General features: G+C 47.6%; 2 protein-coding genes across 3 annotated transcripts; both read right to left on the bottom strand.

Annotated features, from left to right (window-relative positions):
* Window positions 1–8,793: 8,793 nt before the first annotated feature.
* INSIG1 (insulin induced gene 1) lies at window positions 8,794–20,224 on the bottom strand. 2 transcript variants are annotated; one of them, XM_039549213.1, is made up of 6 exons: window positions 20,185–20,224; window positions 19,352–19,755; window positions 16,576–16,700; window positions 15,754–15,920; window positions 15,197–15,296; window positions 8,794–12,522 (listed from the first exon to the last, which is right to left on the bottom strand). In XM_039549213.1, exons 2-6 carry the CDS (start codon window positions 19,737–19,739, stop codon window positions 12,493–12,495), a joined length of 810 nt encoding a protein of 269 aa, XP_039405147.1. In that variant the 5' UTR covers window positions 19,740–19,755; window positions 20,185–20,224; the 3' UTR covers window positions 8,794–12,492. The 2 variants fall into 2 exon arrangements, with proteins under 2 accessions (XP_039405147.1, XP_039405146.1); XM_039549212.1 differs by having other exon boundaries at window positions 20,055–20,191.
* On the bottom strand, window positions 17,314–19,475 carry LOC120409699 (basic proline-rich protein-like). The gene is made up of 2 exons (XM_039549211.1): window positions 19,384–19,475; window positions 17,314–19,295 (listed from the first exon to the last, which is right to left on the bottom strand). Exon 2 carries the CDS (start codon window positions 19,221–19,223, stop codon window positions 18,030–18,032), a length of 1,194 nt encoding a protein of 397 aa, XP_039405145.1. The 5' UTR covers window positions 19,224–19,295; window positions 19,384–19,475; the 3' UTR covers window positions 17,314–18,029.
* Window positions 20,225–20,419: the final 195 nt, after the last annotated feature.

The raw sequence follows: 20,419 nt of genomic DNA, 5'->3' as shown, positions 1-20,419 counted from the left end.
AATAAACCACGGAACTCGGGGCCGGGGGTCCTACAGTCAGACAAAAGGGTCTTTGTCACGGGATCCCCGCGGACAGGAGCCCGCAGGCCCCGCGGAGCCCCAGCGCAGAGCTGAGGGTGCGCACCCGCGGCCACAGCGCGGCTGCTTCCTCAGGGCACAAACATCTTTTCTCCGCAGCGGGAGTGGCTTCCTTTTTTTTAATGTTAAAATTTTATTTTTAATTTCTATTTTTCTTCCAATGTTCTTTTTTTTTTTTTTTTTTTTTTCTTTTTTTGGCGGAGGGGAAGGGGCGCCACTTCTCACCGGGATTCTCCCACTCTCGCCGCGGTTTCCTTTGCTCCGCCCGATACCGCGGGAAACCCGCGCAGAGCCGCGCAGGCGGCGCCGCCCTCGCAGTGCGCTGCTGCTGTCCCGCACAGGCGCGGAGCGGTGCGGGGCGGCGCGGAGCAGTGCGGGGCGGTGCGGAGTGGTGGGGGGCGGTGCGGAGCGGTGCGGTGCAGAGAGGTGCGGTGCGGGGCGGTGCGGGGCTGTTCGGAGCGGTGCGGAGTAGTGCGGGGCGGTGGGGGGCGGTGCGGGAGGTGCGGAGTAGTGCGGTTCGGAGCGGTGCGGGGCGGTGCGGAGCGGTGAGGAGTAGTGCGGGGCGGTGCGGAGCGGTGCGGAGCGGTGAGGAGTAGTGCGGGCCGGTGCGGAGCGGTGCGCAGGAACCGGGGCTCACCGCCCGCCCCGTCCATGCGGAGCCGGGCAGCCGGGCCCAGCGGCGGCACCACTCTGCCATGGGGCACACACGGTCTTCCTCCTCCTCCTCCTCCTCCTCCTCCTCCTCCTGTCCTCGGCATCCCCAGCCCCGCGACCCCGCAGCTCCTCAGCCCTCGATGGCGGCCGGCTGGCTCAGGTCCTGCCATGGGGAGAGAAACCGCTCTGAATTCCCACCCCCGGCACTGTGCTGCGACATGCCAAACGCACTGTGACATCCCACTGCTTAATGTTTTCTAATTTTCCCTCTAGGTGTATAATTTCCTTATGGAGAAGACTTTTTTGCCTCTTTTTATTTTATTTTCTTTTTGGATGAGGAAAGCTTCATCTGAGAACACATCCCTCTTTTTGTCTTGCTTATTAGATATAATTTAACATAAAACGCCTGTTATAATTACTGATTATACAAGGGATCCCTTGTTTTTGCAAGCTACTAACAGGATTAGCTAACAAGTGCTAGATTTCAAATTAACCATAAACATTACGCTGGAATTCATTTCATTGCACTGGAGAGGAGGGAAGGTGTGGATTTGGGGATGAGAGCATGGAATGGTTCTGGGAGCCTTGTGCCCAGAATCCCTTTCTTCTCACCCAAGCTGTCCACACTGGGCAGTAGCATTGTCCCTGTAAAACCCATGAAGGCATTATTTTAATTATAAAAAATGAAACAAAAATGGAAAAAATCCCTTCTAAAGTGTTGTCTTGGTAAGGTTGGATTGGCCCTGGTCCATCCGGGGGTAGAGCAGCGGGTCAGCCTCCTGCCTTTTGCCTTCTCCCTGCCATAGGAAATGGAGGGCTATAAAAAAATCTATTACAGATGAGTTAATTAATGGTAATTGGAAAAGGGACCTCCCCTACGTAAAATTCTCTTTTGCCACAAAAGAGCACTTAAAAATAATCTGAGGAAAAAAAGCCCCCACAACACCATAATGAAGCTTTTGAGTAAAAGACCTCATGTTTTCATTGCCGAGGAGAGCAGGGAGGAGGGAAGCTCCCCAGCCCCAGCCCCGGTCTCGCTCCTGCCAAACCCCTGCGAGGGAGCTGTTCTCCTCACATGCTGCTGGTGCGAAGCCTCGTGGTCTGCCATGAACTCTGCCTGCCTCTGACCACCCCTGGCTGCAGCCCCGGCTTCCTTCTGCATGGAAAACAGCTTTCCCTGGGAAAGGGGGACCTGGAGGGGCTCAGCCCCGAGTACCGGCTCCTGGGGATGCTGCTTCAGGGTAGGGGTCCCTCTATTTCCTGCCAGAGCCGCTGCTTCTCTCTGCCTTCCATCCTTCCACCAGAGCTTCAACTCCTTAGGCCTGGCAGAAAGTAAATCCTTTTAATGAGTCAAATAATTTTGGACACAAGAAATTTTCCCCCCTCTCCTTTGTAATTAGAGCTGGCCGCGTGTCTAAAATGATCTGCTTTCCAGAGGGAAACAATAATTGAATTGTTGGGTGTCTCCCGAGCTTTGCAGGGCTCCGGGAAGGCTGCAAGGGAAGCTGAGCCATTCTCTTGTTAGTGCCTGCAATGAGAGCGAGACACCCTAGAATTCAATTACGCGGCTCCTCCAGGAGCCGTTATAATTATAACGTCAAGTTGTTTTTTAAAATTTCATAATTATGCTTTAGGATCCTTGCGTGGATGTTTGGGAATGCGCCTGCCTGGCCCCAGCCCCCCCACACCCCCTCCTTGGCTTCAGCCTCTTCCCTGTCCGTGCCTCAGTGGCATTCCTCTCCCTGCACCCGCGGGTGCCCGGGGTGCTGTCCCTCTTCATCCCTGGCCCTGGCACCCACTGAGCCTCCTCTGCTCCGTGTCACTGGACAGCCCTCCCGAGGGCCATGCCACAGTGCCATGCCACCCGCTGCCACTGGGCTGGTGGCACATCCCCGTGTCAGGTCTCCTGCCTGCGAAATTGATTCCCACACACAGCTACTCCAGAAGAACATCAGGAAGAAGCAGATCGGAATAACCAGTTACAGGAAGTTTTGTGTTCAGCCAGTCAAGAGACAGCTGTCAAAGGTTCTTCCTTCAGTGGCACCAGAGGGGTGGGATCTGGGGCATGCCAGGTGGTGCTGGGGACCTTACAAGTGGGGTCCCACATAAAAGTTCTGCCTGTGCTCAGGTTGGCATTTCACCTACACCAGTGCAAATGTAAAATATCGAAAAACTCTCCTATCGCTTTTGCAGGTGGAAATTAAAGCCCTCAGAAGGGCTTCACATGCCTCTGGCAGTGCCTTGCAAGCTTGGGCTGGGAGCAGTGTTGTGTTTGGAGGGTGGTTGAATTGCTTTTAAGCTCTGTTTAGAAGACTGGATCAGACTTTTACAGTCCTGCTGAAATGAGAGAGCTGTGACCCTGTCTTGCTGCAGGGCCCTGGTTCAGTGCTGCTTCTCTCCCCTGCCCTCAGCATGCCCCTGTTACAGACCCACTGTGTCCTGCTGGACCTGTGCCCTGGGAAGTTGCTGCCTGGGACTCATTTGTGCAGAAACCTGGGCTGCCAGGTACTCTGCTGGATGGAGATCTGGCTGTACAGTGCTGTTTGAGGTGTTAAGTGAAGGAGATTCTTCTCCAAGACGAGAGATGGAGAAAATGCAGAATGGCAGAAGAGCAAGAAGACCAAATGGAGGGAAGGTGGAAGAATCATGAGCTGCTTCTGCAAGGAAATGGTGAGCAGAAAAGCTAATCCCAGTCAGACTCAGAGCACAGGTATTGCAGCAAATCTGTTTTCCAGGTATATGCTAAAATCCCAGCATCCTCCTATCAGAGAGATCCATGGTATCCTGGTTTGGTTCTCCTTACCAAAGCTGAATGAGGCCCAGGAACGTTCCATGGTTTCATCCAGCCCAGTTTCTAGTGTCGAATCATGAAAAGGGTCTGGCTCAGACTGTGGCGTGGGCTCTTTTTGCAGAGCTCCTTGTTGTGCTGGACAAGGCATCTCCGGGGGCTTGCACAGAGGACTCTGCTCTGTGTTGGCCATGTCCTTTTTCTGTAGAGGGAGAAACTTGGCCATGTCTTTAGCTCCCTGTATCCAGCAAAGTGTTGCAAGGCACAGCAGGAACAGGCAGCAGAAGGCCTGGTGTTCTCCCCTCCTACCCCGCAGCCATTGCCATGACAGCCTCAGGCAGAGAGCTGGCTTATCAAATGAGTCCTGGTAACCACCCAGCAGCCCTGAGACAGAGGTGCCACCAGAATAACCTTATTTTGATGGTTTGTCTTGCACTTGGCTGCTCAAAACAGCTTCTGAGCTTGGACCCAGGTCCTGAGGAGGCTGGTGCACACCACTGCCTTTGTGGACCAGCACTGCTTTCTGGGCAAAGAGGAGAAGATGAAGAGTTTGTCTTGATATTTGCAGGTCAGGGCCCCCTGTAACAGTTGTGGTATTGGGACAGGAGAGCAGAGAGGAATACACAATGACTGTGCTGATTTCAGACTGGGAATAGATTTGCTTTTCATTCTCTCAGACAAGCAATTAGAGCTGTCTCCCCAAGCAGTTCCCACACAGCAAGGAGTTCCAAAATATGAAAATTCTTCCCTTTCATATTATTTTCCAGATGTTCAGTCTTCGCTTCCCTTTATTAATGCTTCTTTTGCCAGGGTGATTCATTTAACAATTAGCTTAGGCATAGGGTGTAGCAGCTGTTACAGATATTACCTGTGCCTCTAAGGCAAAGCTTCTTACTGTTGTTTTTTATCCATCTCTCCTTTCCTTCTAGGCCTTTAATAACCTGTTAAGAATATCTTTAAATTAGTGGGAAGTTCTGATTCCTCAACCAGGTCAACAGATGGCTCACTCGGACCTGCCTTCAATTAAGCAGGTGGAACATGCCCAAGGAGCCGGCAGACAAATGCAGCTGTTCTTTCCCCAAATCCCACTGCAGATCTGATGGGAAAGACTTATTCACCAGCTCCTGTGTGAGGCTACTGGTTCTATCGACCTCATAAGTTTGCATTCAGACTTTCATCACCTGGATGCACCTTCCAGGAGAATGGTCCTTCCCATGACAGTGAGTTGTGGGCGTGATTCTGCTGAGGTAACTGTGCATTGCTGGCTTCATGGTCTACTTCCAGCATCTGATTGTTGAGAAAAACCCCGACCCCCTGGCTTTTCTCATCTTAAGCACTGATGGATGTCTTTGGTTCACACATTAGTGGACATTGAAGGTGGGGTTCAAACCTGGAGCCTCCTGTTGATTTGGTTTGGGATGAGAGGAAACAGCCTCAAGTTGTGCCAGGGGAAGTTCAGATTGGATATTAGGAAAAATTTCTTCTTAAGGGTTGTCAAGCACTGGAACAGGCTGCCCAGGGCAGTGGTGGAGTCAGCATCCCTGGAGGTCTTTATGAGATATGTAGATGTGGCACTTAGGGACATGATTTCAGTGATGGACTTGGCAGTGCTGGGTTACCAGCGGGACTTGATGACCTTAAGTGTTTTCCCAGTGTAAGTGATTCTGATGCCTTAGGTTTTAGCTTTTATATTTTTCAGATCCTGTACTGGTTAGTATGTAACTCTGAAACTTCATACAGCCTGTTAGCTACTGTTCTCTCATTTTGATTAGATGTAACAAACCCTCTCTGGGCCTGAACTCAAGGACACCTTGCTGTCCCAGGCCTTGAAATATGTAAACTGAGCCTCTGGACAGGGGGAGCCAACTTGGGGTAATTACATCATTATCTGAAATTATAATCAGAGAATTAACCCTGATATGCAAATGGACCAAACTTTTAAAAGTGTGAAAAACCCATGACCTCGGGTCCATCTTGGGTGGAGTCCCTTGGAGGCTTTTGACTCCCAAGGTGTACCTTTGAAGGCCCTTCAAATAAATACCCACCTTTATTCTCTTAAACTCGTGTAGCCTCTGTTTTCAGGTAGCTGCTTCAAGGCATCAGTTCTATGATTCTGAGATGTACCACATCTTCTCTGTGGTCTTCAGCGGCCAATTTGTGTCTCCTGTGCTAAATCCACCAGCCCATAGGGATGCCTGGAATACCCTGGGGTGTCTACAATTATGGGAATGTTTATTCTTTGCAACTGAGTTCCACCAAGGGAATCATGAGTCCCCAGGTCGTACCTTCAATCTGTGTTCGGTACAGACTCATTCATACCCTGGTAGGATTCTCATCCCAGCAGCACCATAAGCTGTGGGAGTAAAGATGAAGTAAAAGCTAAACAATGACACTAGGATTTGCCCTGGGGATACCAGGTGTTTTCTTTGCATGAAAAGACAAAAAAATTGCTAAAATTCTGAGTAAACACATCAGGACTGGTTATGCTGTTAGACACCATTACTGTCTTCTTCCACTGAGCTGATAACTCAGTTGCTTACTACTCAGTGTGCCTCTTTTGCTGATGTTTTTATTCACTCTTACTCAACTGTTGCAAAATAGCCCTAAGCAAGGTGCTTGGAAGGTGACTTGTGGGAGGTTTGGTAGTAGGATTATTCATGTCCGAGCTCCAGCCCTTAGCAGTGACAGTCTCTGCTGTTCTGCTGTGGCTGGGAGCACAACTCCAGACCTGGAGCTGCTCGTGATGCTCAGCACATCTCCAGTCCCACTGACTTCACCTGTGCTACACCTCAGGTCGCCTGTGTTTGAATCCTTTCTGGGCCATCACTGACTACAGTGTCTGTGTGCTTCAGCCAAGCAAGGAAAAACCTTTAAGCAAGAGGTTGCAAAGAATTTCACTGCTGCAGAGCTCTGCATGGAAATGAATCATCTCTGCTTGTCTGGACAAGGTCTCTGGTGCACAAAAGAACCCCTGGAGTTTTGATTTTGCCCTGTTTATTTTGCTAGTGCTGGGTAAGTCAGTAGGGTAGGTATTCCTGGGGATGTTTCCTTAGCCCAAGCTCTGCATCTCCAGAGATTTCTGGACTATGCTGTCTGATCCTTGCAGGGCAAAATTTGGAGTGGGGTTGATCGATGCTGGTGGGGATCTGTTGCACCTTCTTCCTCCATTAGCACGTGTCACCTCTTCCACCAGCCCTGGAGCAGCAGATTTCCTGGAGAAATCAGTGCCGATTGCTCATCCCCCCAGCACAGCTCCACACAGTGCCACGCTCTGTGCTACAGGGTCCTGGTGCAAGAGCTCAGCAGCACAGACCCCTTCAAGAAGGACCCTCCAGCCTGGTCTGTCAGAGACACACGAGGAGTGATCAGGGATCACAGACAACTTCTATTGCTTTTGGATGACATCTGTTCAAATGATACCTAGCATTAAACTCAACAGCAGCTGCTTTTTTGTAACACAGCAGCAGCACGAGAGGTGCTGGTATTAAAATCTGAGTGATGGCTTGTAGGATCCAGAGTTAACACACAGCCTGAGGTATCCCATCCCCAGGGGCTGCTGTTTGAAACCCCAGAAGTCTCCAGGACCACGTAACAGTGACACAGCTGGCACTGCAAAGCTGCTCTTCTGAGCCACAGCAGAACTGGTGAGAAAAACTTGGGGTTTGTTTTGTTTTGTTTGCTTGAAACACAAAACTTCAGTTCGTCTTCCCAAACACAATTGTCAGGACAAGGCAGAGATTCTGCACAACAACACAGCTCCTTGCTTGCTCCCCCAGGTGCTGAGATGGGGGATGCTGGTCCTTCCAGCAGGCTGACTTTTTATTCTAAAAAGAGTTTCTGACAGAAACAGGCAAGAAAACAGGAAAAAATTATCCTTGAACAAGCTCTCAGTAATGTCTGAGAATGAAAAGGTCCAGACAGTGCAGCGTGCAGACTACAGATCCAGAACAGGTGTCTGTTGCCTTTCAAGCTCCCATTGGGGGGGCAGAGAGTAAGGTGAGGTCTAAAAGGTGATGAAGCCAGTATAAAGCCTAGAGGAGGCCGTTTAACTAACAAAGGGCAAGAAGGAAGAAGAAAGTGATTACCCACGGCCAGAAAATAAAAGATCGATGAGGGTGGTGCATAAGCAAGGTGATACTTACCGAAAGTGACCAGATTTTTTTAAAAAAACCTTTTTTCTGGCCAAAAAATGCTGATTCATCAAAACAAAAGATAATTTCTAAACCAACAAATTCTTATACATTTCTGCAACATTAAAAACAACCAGAAAGAACGTTTGGAAATCGAAATTTCTCATTTCATTTTTATAAAAAAGAGTGGTTTAGGTTTTCAAAGAAGTGAAGCACTGCACTGTCAGACAACTTGGACCACTCTTCAAAGGTCAGAATCAAACCAACGCATCAAGGTGGTAGCAAGTGGACCCAGACTTGGTGCTTGGTGGTCTTACCTAGCACAGGTTGCTCAGAAAAGCTGTGAATGCCCCATCCCTGGCAGTATTCAAGGCCAGGCTGGATGGGGCTAGGAGCAACCTGGGCTAGGTAAGACCTCCATGGCAGGGAGGGGGCTAGAACCAGATGGTCTTTAAGGTCCCACCCCAAACCATTTCATGATTCTGTGAGCTCTCCAGTATCATGCAACTCAAACTGCAGCCAGAACACCCACCAGACCTTCTGTATTGAAGAACTCCATGGTCACATGTGAACAAGTATAATTTCTCCAGGAGCATCTCAGTGAGCCTTTCTGTCACAGGCCCTTACTGGATGGGATCTTGACTCACTTGTGAGTCCAGGTTAACTTATTTTAATTTTTTGGCTCCTACTCTAAGCTATCTTGAAAAGGATGAACTCCCTGTGCATACATATGAGTAAGAGACGTACCAGCAGCTACAGGAGTTGGCCTCCCCTTCCCAGCCCCAAACCATGGCAGGGATACCCAAGGGACATGCACCTGGTTGCCACAGGGAGCCCCATCCCAGCTGGGAGAAAATGATGTAGCTGTGTTTAATTTCTGCTGATTTGTAGATGTTTTAATTCTCATAAAACACAGTAACTTTATGTAAATCTCTGTAGCACTTTTCTGGTATTTAATAAAACAATATAATAGTGCTCTAGCTACTTAACACACAAAGAAGACTTAATGGAATAGGGAAAACATGATTTGCAGCTGGACAAAAAATTTCACAGAGTAAAACTCAGTAAAGCTCTAACCTTTAATGTGATTTGGGTAGCAATTCATTATTTATAAGAATTATCATATGTACTTTGAATTCTGTGTTTGAAAGTTAGCCAGAGCAGGTCAGAAGCATCATCACAATCTACAGACTCTCTTATCACACAGACAGGCACAAGGACTGTGGCTTTATTGAATATGCAATTCATCTGTCCCCATTTGCAGCCTATGAAGGCAGAACATTATCACTGCACAATGTAAGGATTTAAATGCAGGGAGATGACTCCAAATTGTGTATGGGGGAACCCCTGTGGTATTTCATTGCCCAGAGAAATCACCATTATCTATCTATAGGTGCCTTTCTTGGCCTTTTAGCTGAAAGAACCCACTGTCATCCCCACCTCTCACCTGTTTCCAAGACAGGACCCCCAATAAGCTCTCACATATATGCTTTGCTCAATTAGTCCAGCATGTAGTGCTTTGTTCTCATGAATTTTGGAGCTACTCTGATGTGCAGTAAAGGCAATTGAGACCTAATTTCATTATTCATCTCAATATGTTCCTGCTGCATTCAGAGAACAGACTATGGGCCCTCCGGTGGCTAATTTAGCACCTGCAAATCCCCATGATTAAAGCCAAAGGCTGCACAAGCCACACAATGGGTCTGCAGGAATATGCACATCAAATCATCCCACTTGGTGGGAAGAATATTTTGGTTTTTTTCCTTTATAAACTTTGTACACCTGTTCCTGCCTCAAAAGGAGACCCTCATGCTTTAGTTCTCCAAGACCAGGCTGTGTCCCACAACCTTTTATATACATATGCACATAAAAATATATATATATTTAATTCCTTTTCACAAAATTTGAGTGGAGTTTCAGGGAAATCAATGTACCTGGAGAATGTGGGCCATCAAATTGGAGCTGACCTCGTCAGCAGCTACACTGAACTTAAACAAACCTGGGCTATTTAAACTGAAGTACTTAAGAGGTTCCTAATGAAGCTTTCTTCAGATAAGCCAACAGAAAATTGACCAAAAAGTCATTCTCTTGTTTCCACTGAAAATGCAGCAACTTCTAGGAGTCCAAACCAGAGACTTAAGTGCAGTAAAATTGAAGACTTTTAGTCTAAATTTGCAAGCTGCTATTAGAGTTGCTTAGCCTGATCAGCTCATTCTTAGCTCGCACTCTTCAAGATGCTTCAGACTTTAGTAATCACTGCTGCAGACAACCAAACCACAACAGGAATTTTCATGTTTACCCTGCCCCCTCCATATTTTGTTTCAGATTATGGATTTCAGCATTTTGGAAGACAATGGCAGGAAGATTCTGTACTGAAAGCCACAAAACCACAACACACTTATGTTTCTTTCCTGGTACAATAGCAAGGCTGTTTTTCTTCAACTGTACAACCCAGGCTGAAGCTGATCTTGCCAAGTTCAGTTTAGGAATTTTTTTTTTTTTTTTTTAAACCACTGCATATGCATGACTGAATATTTGTTATGCAACCATAACAACTGTCCTTTTCAAGAAAGATTTCTGCATAATGTGAGCACAGAGCATCCAAGGCAAACATGGTTTGATCTTAAAACTTTAATAGTAAAAAAAGTGTAAAACCAAACACACTGGTGAAAACTTATCAGTAAGAATGAGAATTTAAGTGTTCAAATTCAGAATAGTGCAAATTTTCTTCACTCCCCTCCCCACCTCTTCCAAACTTAAATCACTTTGGTTAAGATAGTATTGGCAAAAAATGAACTTTTGACTTATATTTTTGGCTGCATTATTTCTAACAGGTACAGATTTAGTTTCAGTCTTTACAAATAAATCTTAAATACTTCTCTATCAAATATCCATAGAGATCACTGCCAGCTTTACTTACATCTGGTTTCCTAACATTGTGAAATGGGTTTCAAGATGGTTACAAAGCTGCATCTCCAGCAAGGCAGCAGCTTCTTAAACAGCTGAGCTGAACCCACCCCGACCTCTCCAAGCAGTTCTATAAAATTTGATTATTTAGGTTTTGAACATCTGAGGAAGGATCTTATACCAATGAAATTACTCTTGATTTACACCAAAGCAAGGTTAGAATTGGGGTCTGCTCTGTAGTATAGACTTCGTGCTAAACTTTTGTTGCTAGCACTCCTTTAGAAGAGTGAAAACAGCCAGAACCATGACCTGGCCTCAACATCTGTTTTGATGGTTCAACCTTTAACTGATGCCTCTAACCATAACTGAAGCCATGTAATATAGTAAAAGAACACAACCAAAAAAAAAAAAAAATTGCATAATACAAAAAGGCAAATCCATAAAAGTTTACAAGTACACCATAACCACAAAATTGGAGTATTTCTAAAAATTTGGGTTCAATGTAAGATACAACAAAACTAGCTTTACTAGTTAAATAAATTATTGCTCCATTTGACTCCATGCAGCATTGAAATGAACTCAGAACCCTTTTCTCTTTAATCTCTCATAAGAAATGATCGATATTGAAGAGAACTTGAGGCTCAGACTTACTGTACATTGCACTTCAACTTTTAAGACCTAATACTTGCTATTTAGGTCTCCTGTGGTCTAAGCTATCAAATGAATATGTTGTGCTCACCAGAACTATGTATTAGGAAACACCAAATGTTTAATGCAGTGACATAAGCACTTTTTGTTTTTAAGAAGGCAATCACAGATTGCAAGTTCTATAGGGTTGTGTAAAAACAAGTAGTGATCTCTTTCAGAAACTGAACTGAGAAAACAAGCTCTTCGCTATTCTTCACCTACGGTTTAAATCACATTTTAGGCCCAATTCTGTTTCTAATCATTTCAGTCCAAACCCTGATTGAAAGGGCAGCTCTACGAGGAAATAACAAATCAAAGAAGTTGGGGGCATATATTTGATGGCCAAGCAATGACATGCAATGCATGTTTTTTCAGTGACACCAGACATCTGAGACACTTAAAGATGTCCTTTGGTGAGACACTGAAGCAGGTGTCTAATATTAAGCAGGGGTAGTCACACACACTTAGATTTCTTACTGAATTGTGGCCAGAACTTGATTCTTGCAAATCTAACTGCAAGCCTCAGGAGTAATGAAATTTCCAGTTGGAATCTATTGATAAAGGTTCACGTCTGAACAAGATTGTCTCCAGTGTTCACTTCTCGTACTGAAGTAATTTAGAAATTCCAAACTAAGGCTTCCAATCTCTCATCCCTCAAACGCTCTCCACCATCAAAGACAGAAACTTAATGCAGCATTACAAGTAAGGGCATGATTCCTTCATAAGTCTCTTAAAAGCATTAGTGCAATGCCTTTAATCTGTTTCGATCACTCTTATTTTTAAATAACCCTATTTTTTAAAGATTTGGATAAATACTATTCCTATTAAACCATACTTCATCATTGTTAAGCACCATCGATCTACTTCCTTTGGGCACTGATACAAGAGCTTGTAATTAAATTTCAGTTTCAAGGCTTTAAAACACGGCAGCTGATTCAATAACTTACAGTGGAATCTAATACTTGGAAAACTGCCACTTAGCCTGAACAGTTGTATGCACTGGGTGTTAAACTCTTCCAGAGAACAGCCATACGCAAATGCTTATGTGGTAAATCAGGGTAAGATTTCAGGATAAGCAGTTAATTTCACTTGGCTATTCTAAGAGTGGATTAATAGTTTTTTTCCCCACAAGTCATTTGTGCAGTGAGCCCACAAAGAGATTATTTCTTCTAAATAATCTTCAGTTTTAAAAAGGAACACATCTTCATAATGTTGCTTTCACACTGGCACTGGGTGTTCTTCAAAGGCTTAGTCATTGTGTGGTTTCTCTGGAATACCCTATGGATAAAAAACATCAAACACATGTTAGGTTTTAGTATTTTCAATTATTAAATAGTCAACTAACTCCAGTTAGGCTGACAATGACCCAGCGAGCATGGCTTCTTATAAAAGCTTAACAAGGACGTGCTCCCTAACTGTGGACAAAAAAACCAAATCACTACGGGTGTCTGTTGCCTCAATCAGTGCATCTGAAACATCCATCTGCCAACTGCACTAGTTTTTATAAGACTCTGTTATCTTCCCTCTCTACCTCAGTTTATTTCTTAGCAGAAGGTACACAGTGCTTCACTTAACGGACATTAATTCAGTTTTAACAGCCCTTTTTCAAACTGCCTTTAACCACAAGTTACCTTATTTTCCAGTCAAAGCCTGGTATCAGAGACTTACTCATTTCCTCCTAAGTCCCTTTTCTAGTATGGAATCCTGTAGTATGTCACTGTAAGAAATTTCACCAACTTTTTTTTGAAACAAACCTTGTAACGTTCTCTTTCTAGGGTCAAAATGCAAACAAATTTTCAAGTACTGAATGCATTCTCAGTCCAGTCTCTAGCACTAATACACAATAGGTATTTGTGAAGCCAAAGTTCTGAATACCACCCTAATTTGTCAGATGCTGAGAATGATGGTTACAACTCAAAATGAAGTGTTGCCATCCACTTAACCCAGCTGGTGAGCACTGACTGAGCAACTCTAGGTGTCATAATGAGCAGAAAAGAATTGATGGTGGCAGCAGCAGAACCTTTGCCTCTTCTTTTGCTATAAAACCTACTAAGAGAAAACATTGGATTTCATCCTCAAGCTGTTAGCAAAAAAAGCCCAACAAGCCAAGCAAAACCCCAAAGTCTCTGCTAACAGCAGGCTTGCTGAAAGGTCACACTGCACTTTGTTAGTACATGGGAGCTCCCTTGAAATCCAGCAACTGGATTTCAAGCAAGCATCTCCCAGCTAACATTTATCACAATGGGAGATGTCTCAGGGACACTTTTCATTTCACTTTTAATTTCTAACTGCAAAAGCTAGACAGGGGCTGAGGAAGAAGCAAAGCAACTTTACTGCACTTACTTCCACAGGTGCCACCTTCTGCTCTGGACAAGCCCAGAAAGCATCTGTTGTTTGGTCTGCAGCTGTCACATGCAGCAAATAGCTCAGGGACTGCAGCACAATATAGCTACAGAAATAACTGTTTTATGCAAGTATGGGTTAAAAAAATGCTGCATTCCATCTTCCTGACACATCCACAATGGCTGACAAAACAGACCAGTAGTTTTGAGTTACCTCTACGGAAGAAAGATGTGGTTGACTGAATTATAGACTCTTACTTCTTTGGATTTCCAGCATGGAATGCTGCACAATGACTTGCAGAAGTGTTCCTATGAAAATGTTGCACCTCTCCAAGCTTTTCCTGACTAAGTAATGGCAATGTAAAACACATGAGATGACACCTCTAAATAATCAGAATAAAAAAGCTCTGCCTTGCCAACTTCCCCCTTTCTTTGTAAGGAAGATGACAAGATTGACAGGGAAGCTGCAGGCAGAATCCAGGCTGATTTTAACTACATTCAGGTGAGATGCCAGGTGAAAAGATATCAAAGGAAAAAAGTTCTATGTGCCTAAATTCATTTTAGCTCTTTCTAGTCTAAGGCTCCCTTCCTTTGCTTTCTAACAGGACCAGCAGAGCAACTGGAAGCACTGTGTGAAATACAGAACTGTAGCACAAAACCAACTGTAATTTTATTTTGAGATTCTGCTGCAATAGCAAAGCTTCAGTAGAATTAAGTTAATGTATGTTTTTCGTTTGATGTGAGTGGCAAATTTAAAAAGAGAAATTATACCTTCTCCTTCCCTCATACACGTAGTCCTAAATAAACCCAAATGCAGATTGTATGCACCAGTGGGATTTGAAGGGGGAGTAGAGAACTTGTGTTTAAAGAACCTCAAATGCCCTTCCTTCAGTAAAAATTGAAGACACCTAAACCACAGCAGCCTTAGGAAAGTTAAATACCTGAAGGATGTTTTCCAGGATACAGGACTCACATAGCAAAGAAGACAGAAGTTAAATCAACACAATATTAATTATTACTATGCATCAGTGTCAGAATGCTTTTCACAACTAAGCCTTAGGCTGATGTGCAAACACACAGCCAGGTTTACTCTTCAGTGTGCCACCAGGAAATAATTCCTTAAGAACCTAGCAAACAAGACAGCAATTTATATTATCCCACGTATGGAGTGATACTTGAACCATGTCTTAAGTGACCAGCAAGAGAATATTTGATTTTGGAGCAGTGGAATTTGATGCTATATATGGACATTTCCCTATATATACTTTTGTGCATGAGTAATTAGAGAAAGCCCATCAGTGTCTCAGTTCTCCAGCTACCCTAGATGTTAATTATAAACACTGATGGAGCAGGAGCAATGTAGTGATTCCAGTCTTATTTAGGCTGCTGCTGGAAAAAGTTAAATACAAAAGATAATCCAACACTTACTAAGACAATACCCACTCTACTGGCAACACAGGTTGTCTGCTTACAGCTCAGCTCTTAGGAATACATCTATTTAACTCTGTCAGTTTGTGAGTCACACCCTTCAAGGCATAGTTTATTCTTGGACTAACAACAATGGAAGGGATTTGGATTGTTAAGGAAACTACTAATTATGCAGTAATTACCATAGCCAGCTGGCGTCCTATGTTTCCTACAGTCACACCTCCTGAGAAAAATATACATGGAAGCCAAGAACGGATGTAAAGGAAATCTGGGGATGTATACCTAGTAAAGAAAAGGAGATAAATTAGAGACAAGTAACTTTCATCATCTTACATACTGTTAACCAGATGCTACAGGGTTCTCTCCCTGGGCTGAAACAAAAAAGCAGCAACAGAGGAGAAGGAAATTGGGAGACCAAATTAAATCTGTAAACTTCTTAAGTTTCTAAATCCCCATGTCCTAGCCAGTAAAGTTTAGAAATTCACTCTGCTGAGATCCAGTAGAAGTTCAGTTGTCTGAGCTCCTACCATTTCAACACACATCCCAATGCATCTGCTCTCCACCTTCCACCCCCAGTTCTCAGCCTGGGCATTTGGAACAACTGGACCACTACCTTAGACAAACATAACTTCCTTATAAGAACGTGCAAATACATTAACAACTAAATTCCAGTTCATGTGCACCCATGTTTTTAGTTAAGACAGGAGAATTGAAATAGTATTTTGGAAGTATAACTTACTGATAAACACCATTATATACAAGGAACTGGGTTATCAGAGTTGCTACAAAGGCTATTGTAATTCCAAGTCCGAGACCACTTCTTGAACGATCAAATGTCCACCAAAGCCCCAGTGATAAGGCTGCCAGAGTCAGGGACAGCTGGACGTTGTTTGCAAAGTCTAGTTTCTGGAAAAAGACGTTAAGGACAATCCTTTTTAAATCTGCAGTCATGCTGCTGCTGAAACTGAACAGGGGAGAACTCAAACTGGAAGTGAGCACAATTCTCTGTCTTTAAATACAATGCATTTAGGATTTGGTTTTCAGACCTGCCAAGCAATCATAGCTCCTGTTGACTCTGCAAAGTCAACATCAATTTTTGTCACACTGAACATCTAGACAATACGCTACATTTTAAAATATTTAACTTTGAGGAATTTTGTTTCAAGTAACCTGGGTAAGCCAGCTGACTTAGGTTTTCTGCTCAAACCACCACATCTCAACACAAAGAACACTCTTATTTTGTGCTTCTCACTAGTACATCACTAGTCACTTGTGTTAACTTTCAGATGTAGACAAGATACAGATTAAAATAACACAACTTACACTGTTACATTTGCAGTTAAACAAGACATACTGCGATGTCGATCCCTCTTCCCTCCCGTGACACTTCAAGTGAGCCGTGTTACACATCTCACAGTAACCACTGCAGCGTACAGCAGGTCTCACAGAACCTCTCTGCCAGAAGCACCACCCTTACCTTCACAATTCTCCCAGACCTGAGTGGCAGAGAGTTTCATGAGCACAGAGTAAGCCCATGGAGCAAACACTAGCTCAAGGATACAGCACTGGCGTGGTTGATGCCCACGAACACCGCGATGCAGCGCATGACGCTGGCCCACTCCCGCTTGAACTTGTGGGGCTCCCCAAGGTGGCTGTCGATGCAGGGGTACAGCAGGCCAACCACAGCTGCAAGAGAAGGAACACCACTTGTACCAGCTGTCAGGCAGTGATTACTCCAGTATCACTGAATATTAGCTTGGCACGTAAGTGCTTGAGAAACAGCAAGGTGCTTATCACACTACTGTCAGACTGATGAAGAAAAGACAATTACTACCCACCTTTTCTACTTTAGAGAAGTAAAAACCCCACTCTAACCAGCAGTATTCTCTTTGAACCTTTAAAGCAGAGATATATATTGCACTGTTAAGGTATCTGACTTGAAGCTCCTTTTGTCCAAAGAGATTTGTCATTTGCCATCCTGAGCAAATGCTTGTACCAATAAAAGCAAAGCATAATAAAAGCTTTGCGAGGAGTGGAATATGGGTTCATTGCTCACGTGCAGGGCTGACAGTTTTATGAACATGATTCATCAGCTGTGAATCAGGTCTCAATTAAATATTTGCCTTGACTTAAAAGTTCCTTGGCAGAGTTGCTTTCTCCCCTTCTGCTGGGCTGTAAGTCAGCCCAGTGCTCCTGTCCATGTCAGATAAATTTTGATACCAAACAGAAGCAGAGCTGAAGTTAAACAAGCACCTGCCACCAGTCTATTTGTATCAGGGAAAAATAACTACTCATACTATTAAGCAGACAAAGACTTTATCTTCATGTAGCATTTTTTGAACCTTATCAGTTTGGAAATTGGCAGAAGAAAAACATAGGCTAGTGTTAGCCCAGCTGCCAGCACAAACACCAGATGAGTTTCATTCTTTTAAGACTTGCAACTCCATGTGTTGTCAGCAGCTCCAGGGTCAGACATGCTGCTTTTACTGTGTGTAACTTCTGTGTTTATACATTTCCTTTCCTGCCCTTTTTAGTTTGTGGTTTTTTTTTTCTTAAACTCCTGAGAGTAATAAATTCTATGTTAAGAAGGCTACAGGACATACTATTCCAAGACAGCTGTGTTCTGAAAAAGCCTCATTATTCTGTTGCCAGCTACCAGGACTTTTGCCTTATGATAACAGCTAAATTCCAAAGTTTAATCCAACTATGACAGGTCTATAAAAACTCTCATTGGAGAATATCCCAGGCCATCCTTTTTACTACACAGTTCATTATTCATTCAGGTTTATGGTTTATCATTAATGCCCCCTTCACTGTGTGATACAAACAGACATCACACAACTGCATTAAACAAAAACATGCAGGAGTTGTTTACAGTATTTTCAATGTAAATTAAAAATTATTACAGTGCGTTTATTTCCTAAAATTTAACTCCTTTTAAATTCCTCAACCATTCACCAAAGCCTTGTTTTGTCTAGACACGGATTGGGGGAGTCATGAATGATAAAGCACTGGCTATGTGCCAGCTGCTGTGACAACCACACTGTGACTTGCATCGTCTGTAGTATTTGCCCAGCAGCGGGAAGGGGAGGGCGGGGGCAGCGGGCAGGGGCTGCAGGCAGGCAGGTGACAGGGGACAGAAGGGCGAGAGGTGCAAGGGGCAGCAAGAAGGCAGCTGACAGGGCCAGTGGGCAAGGGGCACTGGGCAGGGGGCTGGCAGGTGACAGGGGTGGGGGCCAGGCAGGTTACACGGGTAGAGAGCAAGGGCCAGGCTGGTGACAGGGGCAGAAGGAAAAGGGGCACCGGGCAGGGGCCAGGCGGGTGACAGGGGTGGGGCCAGGCAGGTGACAGGGGCAGCGGGCAGGGGCTGCAGGCAGGCAGGTGACAGGGGACAGACAGGCGAGAGGTGTAAGGGGCAGCAAGAAGGCAGCTGACAGGGCCAGTGGGCAAGGGGCACTGGGCAGGGGCCAGGCGGGTGACAGGCCCCGGGCCGGTGACAGGGGCGGGAGGACCGGGCCGGTGACGGTGCCAGGCCCCGGGCCGGTGACGGAGGCCAGGCAGGTGAGGTGCCAGGGGCGAGGACCCCAGGCCGGTGACAGGCCCCGGGCCGGTGCCAGGGGCGGGGACCCCAGGCCGGTGACAGGCCCCGGGCCGGTGCCCAGGGGCGAGGACCCCAGGCCGGTGCCAGGCCCCGGGCCGGTGCCAGGGGCGGGGACCCCAGGCCGGTGACAGGCCCCGGGCCGGTGCCAGGGGCGAGGACCCCAGGCCGGTGACAGGCCCCGGGCCGGTGCCGGGCCCGCGCGCGCCGCCGCACGTGACTTCCTTGTTGTGGCCCAGCCCGTGGCCAGTCCCGGCCGCAGCCAATGGCGCGCGCCGCCCGCCACTCACCAGTTCGGCGGCAGCCAATGGGCGGCGGGGGGCGGGGCCAGCACGCCCCCCCGGCGGCGCGAGGCGGGGGCAGCGCGGGAACCCCGCGCGGGGCTCGCGGGCACCGGGGACACGCGGGAAGCCCGAGGGAAGCCCGAGGGAAGCCCGAGGGAAGCCCGCGGTCACCGCCGCGCTTCCGGCCCGGGAAACAAAACCCGCCGCTTTACCCCCATTCCCAGCCCACCGGCTCAAACATAGCCCTCGGACACGCGGAAACGCGCGGGCAGCTCTCGCGCGTGGATAAAGCTGGGCGCGCACCCTTCCAGAAGCCCGAGTTCGCATCACTCGCTGTGTGATGGACGTGCTGGCCTCCCACGCGCACGGGTCACGCACTCAGCCCCATCGCCTCTCCTCCTGCACGAGAGGATGGGGAAACGAACAAACATCACTCGTGGAGGTCAGCGACTCACCTGCGGCTGTGCCGCAGCACGGGGGCACCCACCAGGCGGAGGAGAAGAGAGTGGAAATCACTTCGTCAGGGAACAAAGTCACATTCCGCTGGATCTGCAGCAAGTTCAGCACCAGGGCCATGAAAGCACCCACGACGAAGAGCACCACGCTCCTCTGCACCAGGTGCTGACTCCAGTTCAAGGTGCTGCTGGTGCTGCTGGTGGCGCTGGAGGTGCTGGGGCTGCGAGCGCCGCGACCCACCAGCGCCAGCGAGGGGCTCGACACGGAGGAGCTCAGCATCTCGCCCACCTTGGCGGCCAGCCCCGCCGCCGTGTCCCCCAGCTGGGTCCTGTGCCTTCCTCTAGCAGCGCAGGAACAGCTCCAGGCGCAGCTCTCCAGCCTGGGCATTGGCTTCTCCGGAGTCCTGAAACACACGCACAGGCACACGCTAGTAAAGCCCCCAGCAACGGGTCAGGCCGGCGCCTCTGTCTGCGCTGACACACATCGCCGCCTCCTCCAGCACCGACAGGGCTCCCGAGGCGCCGGGGGATGCGGGGTGACCGGACCCACCGGCACAGCCCCGGGGCTAACGGGAGAACACGGACCCCCGCCCGCGGCCCCGCGCTGACCGTCTCCCGCGGGGACGGGGATCGCTCCCCCACCCGGGCCCGTGCAGCCTCCGCCCCCCGGGCATCCGGAGCACGGGTCCCGCCGCCCGCTCACCTCGGGGTGGGGGGGCTGCGCCGGCCGCCGCTCCGCCGCCTCCCTGCCGGCTGCGCGCCACCGGCCGGCGCCCCGGGGAAGGTTTATAAGCCCCGAGCCGCGGATGTCACGTTACCCGCCACCAACCTACCCGCGGCCGCAGGCAGCGCCGGGCCCGCCGCTCCGCTCCGCGCCGCCGCCCCGCCCGTCCCCTCCCCGCCGGGCGGGGCGAGCGGCGGGCGCGGGAGTCGCCGCGCCAGCCCCGGGCGGCCGCGGCTCCGGTCGGGTGAGGCGGCGCAGCCAATGGCGGGCGGGCGGCTGATATGACGTGCGGGACACACCACCCGCCTCCCGGGCCGGCCGCTCCGCCCGCACCGCGGCGGCGG

Source organism: Corvus cornix, chromosome 2, assembly GCF_000738735.6.
Source record: "Corvus cornix cornix isolate S_Up_H32 chromosome 2, ASM73873v5, whole genome shotgun sequence".
Taxonomy (NCBI): Eukaryota; Metazoa; Chordata; class Aves; order Passeriformes; family Corvidae; genus Corvus; species Corvus cornix.
This window is presented reverse-complemented; position numbering and strand designations above follow the sequence as displayed.